Source organism: Numenius arquata, chromosome 9 (assembly GCF_964106895.1).
Source record: "Numenius arquata chromosome 9, bNumArq3.hap1.1, whole genome shotgun sequence".
NCBI classification, from domain to species: domain Eukaryota; kingdom Metazoa; phylum Chordata; class Aves; order Charadriiformes; family Scolopacidae; genus Numenius; species Numenius arquata.
The window spans coordinates 45,156,058-45,160,071 of NC_133584.1; the positions used below are offsets into that span (position 1 = coordinate 45,156,058).

The following is a 4,014-nucleotide window of genomic DNA, read 5'->3' on the forward strand; positions in this document are numbered from 1 at the left end:
TGATGTCACGGGGCTGGCGCCGCGCAGTCCCGGGAGCGGGGCGGGGCGCGGCGCCCGGGGCGCGGGAGGGGGGGGGGGGGGCGCCCCGTCCGGCTCCCCCCCCCCCTTCCCCGGCGCCGCGCCCCGCCCCCAACCCCGTTTTTACGTTGTTTCACCCCAAAAAAATAAGGCGCCCGGCCGCCCACTATTTACTCCCTCAGCTGTGCGGCGCGGCCACGCCCCCCTCCCCTGCGATTGGCTCTCCCGGCGGAAGGGCCCCACGCTGCCCAATGGTAGCGAGCGCGGGCTGGGCTCGGCGGAGCGGGGGTATAAAAGGAGGCGGCGCGGGTGCTCTGCGCTCAGTGCGAGGTGCAGCAGCGTGCAGGCAGGGAGGGCAGAGCTCCCCAGACTTCCCCCGCAACCCGGCTTCTCCTCCGTCCCGCCTTCCAGCATGAAAGCCTTCAGCCCGGTGCGGTCCGTCAGGAAAAACGGCGGTCTCTCGGAGCACAACCTGGGCATCTCCCGCAGCAAAACCCCGGTGGACGACCCCATGAGCCTGCTGTACAACATGAACGACTGCTACTCCAAGCTGAAGGAGCTGGTGCCCAGCATCCCGCAGAACAAGAAAGTGAGCAAGATGGAAATCTTGCAGCACGTTATCGACTACATCCTGGACCTGCAGATCGCCTTGGACTCGCACCCCAGCATCGTCAGCCTCCACCACCAGAGACCCGGGCAAAACCCGTCCTCCAGGACTCCTCTCACCACCCTCAACACAGACATCAGCATCCTCTCTCTACAGGTAAGCGCCGCCTTGTCCCGAGCCCCCCCGCCGACCTAGATCGGGGAGTTCAAGCCGGTGTTGGAGGTGCCCGTAACACGGAGCGCGGTGGGGACGGGGCTGTAGGCGACACGGCCACTGTCCGTGCTGGTCACCGGGGGGACTGGGCTGGGGGGTACGACCGCCGTCCGCGCTAGTCACCGAAGGAACGGCGCTATAGGCGACACGGTCTCTGTCCCCGCCGGTTGGTGAAGGGCTTCGTGACCCGGGACGGTTTTTCTCCTGCCCCCTTACCCTTGTGTGGTGTTTTCTTCTCGCAGGCGTCCGAGTTCCCCTCAGAGCTCACGTCAGGCGACAGCAAAGCACTTTGTGGCTGAATCAAACGGTGAGTGCAGCGCATCTTATTTCCAAACTTCAGGTAAAAAGCGCTTCCCACGGGAGGCGTGATGTTTATTCCTGAAAACCGGTCCTAAAAGTTGATTAGGAGATGCCTTTAGTATCGTCAGTAAGAAAATAAGACTAACAGCCGAGTCTTGCAGTCCGAAGTGTATTTTGTTGCTGGGTTCATTAAGCTGTGATACTACTCGCTGCTTAATGCAAATTCCCTCGTTATCTGTTCTTGGAGTCTCAACTTCCTGGGCCAAAGTGACTGATTAAGTTGGGAATCTTGGCACAATTTCTTAAATTCTGTGATGTGGGATTGTCTGCGCTATCAGTTAAATAAGTGACTGCTTTTAATCAAGTAATTGCTGTAAGAGGCAGACTGGCGCCTCTGAGCATTGCCTTTACAGAGATCTAAGTAGAGATTGGACTGAGAATCCTCTTTCTGCCCTTTCCCTTGAGTGTATGTTATTTTAATGTTCAATTTGTGCTCTTGAGAAGCGAGTGTGTGAGCGTGTATGTGTTGCATCTGGACGCCAGGGTTTGCCCAATCTCTGAGTGTTTGGTTAAATGTTCAAACTGTGGCTTCCTCTCTGGCGCCAGTCTGTCCGGATCTCTGCCCTGTTAGCATTCTCCTAAATATGCCTCTCTTCAATCTCTTGCAGGTGTTCCACTGATGAGATTTTTTTTTTTTTTTGCACAAGAAAACGTCTACAGGATTCTTTTTTTTTTTTTTGCGGTGCTGAACTTATTTTTCAGCTGTATCTGGAGGGGAAAATCCACATCCTAACTAAAAGGACCTTTTAAAATTAATAAAGAAGAAAAAAAAAAAATCAAGATTGATCTTTATCCCCACCCCATTCTTCAACTTGGACTGAACCTAGTTATTTATGAAGAGACTCTTTAATACCCTTTCCCTAGTTGGAAGGCTTCCTTTATATACTATTCCCAACGTGGGGAGTGAAACAAAATCTCACAAGGAGTTGCCCATTTTAAAGCAGACTTTGCCTTTTTTTTCCAAAGGTGGAGCGTGAGTACCAGAAGGATCCAGTGTTCAGTTTTTTAGGAAAGTGTGTGGTCAGAAATTACCTTTTTGACACAAACCTAGGACTGAATGCTGTGTATATATTTATATATAAATATATATATGAGTGAAACCTTGTGAACTCTTTAATTAGAGTTTTCTTGTATAGTGGCAGAAATTTACATTTCTGCAAAAAGTGTAATGATGTACTTAATCATGCTAAACTTTTTATAAAAGTTTAGTTGTAAACTTAACCCTTTTTATACAAAATAAATCAAGTGTGTTTATTGAACTGCTTGCTTGCTTTATTCTTTGGGGACCAACTGTTTGCTGGCTTTGATTTGTGTTGTGGTATTTTTTTTAAAATACTTAAACATTCTGTTATGACTTTACCCAGTAAAAATTCAAATATGTAGAGAATACAAAGAATAAAATTACCTGAAGTGAATAATAATTCTTGTAACTTGGAAAATCTTATTTGAGTGTAATATTCCATACTTGTAAATGATCTGCCTGTGAACAGTGTGAAAGGAACAAGAAAAGTGATTTATTAGAGGGGATGCTATTGACAAAGTGTTTGGAAACATAAACAAAAGCAGTTAATCCTGAGACAGTCCCAGGGAGTGCTGCTGCCTTTTTTTTTTTTCCTCCTTTTCCCTCCCACCCCTATGGAGGATGATTCAGTTCTCAGTAGTAATGGCCCAGATCTGTTAATTTGTGTTTAGAATAATCACTCAGAATTAAGGGTTGTGGGTGGTTATTAGTCCCCCAACTATTAAATTTCTCTAAAAAGGCTTTGAATGTGAGAGTTGGTGATGCGTTAACATGGGATCTAGAATGATGAAGTGACTGTTGCCTTTCCACACTGGAATTTTCATGCTTCTATGCAATATTTCAATGAAATGGGGTTTCTAATCAGTTGCAGCAGCTTCTGCGTATGACTAAGATACTGAGAATTGAGCTAAATCGCTGTTGTGTTACTGATTAAACTTTGGCTGCTCCTAAAGGGGACTCTTTCTCCATAAGAATTAAATTAAGTTTGAAATTGGAGTCTAAATTCCTGAAAGCCAGTAACAGTTTATTTCTTCTTTCTCGTTTGCCCTCAGAAGCGATGGAATACCCCATCCGTATTCAGGGGACACTCACTGTACCCTGTGAATCCACTGTAACTATCGCTGTTTGTTCATTAGATCTGTTTAGTTGTCCTAAAACAGGGGATGCAGGAACTGTTCCTTATCGGATGACATTCTAATTTAAGCTCGCTTATAAACTTGCCTAAAATGGGAAGTTGAGTTTTGAGTCCATATGAATTGAATCGTTTGTGATAGGAACGAAGGGAACTTCACTGATGCCCGGGTAAGTAGGGCTCTGGCAGGCACTGCACTTTTGGGCCCAAAGGAGCATATTTGGGGTTTCTGTGCTCCGGGAACTCTTAAGAGTGAAAGGCAGGAGAGCCTCACCTGGGGCCAGTGACACTTTCACCAGCAGGCAGGTGGGTGGTGGGGCTCCAGGGCAGCAGCCACTGCCTTTCCTTGCCCTTGACACCAAATCCATCCACGTAGGCTGGGAGAAAGCCAGCTCTGATCTCTTAATGCAGAAGCTGCCCTGCCCAAGGAGAAGCACACCCTCTCAGAGGATCAGTGCCATCAGAAGACAAGAAGGGTTAGTAAGAGCCGGGACCGGGAGAGGGGGGTGACACAGACACGGGACCAGCTGATCTACTGCTTCCCTCCATGCCCCCCCAGCCCAGCGGAGATTCGGGAGATCTCTCCGGGCAGCACAGGCTGGCTGTGCCTCCTGTGGCCAAGCCTGGCTACTGTCTCCACACCCGGAGAGGAGAGCGCTGCTC

The 4,014-nt window shown here is 48.8% G+C and overlaps 1 protein-coding gene across 1 annotated transcript; it reads left to right on the top strand.

The window, feature by feature from the left end:
• Positions 1-342: 342 nt before the first annotated feature.
• ID2 (inhibitor of DNA binding 2) lies at positions 343-3,450 on the top strand. Its single transcript, XM_074153395.1, has 3 exons — positions 343-781; positions 1,081-1,145; positions 1,807-3,450. Exons 1-2 carry the CDS (start codon positions 431-433, stop codon positions 1,135-1,137), a joined length of 408 nt encoding a protein of 135 aa, XP_074009496.1. The 5' UTR covers positions 343-430; the 3' UTR covers positions 1,138-1,145; positions 1,807-3,450.
• The last annotated feature ends 564 nt before the right edge of the window (positions 3,451-4,014 follow it).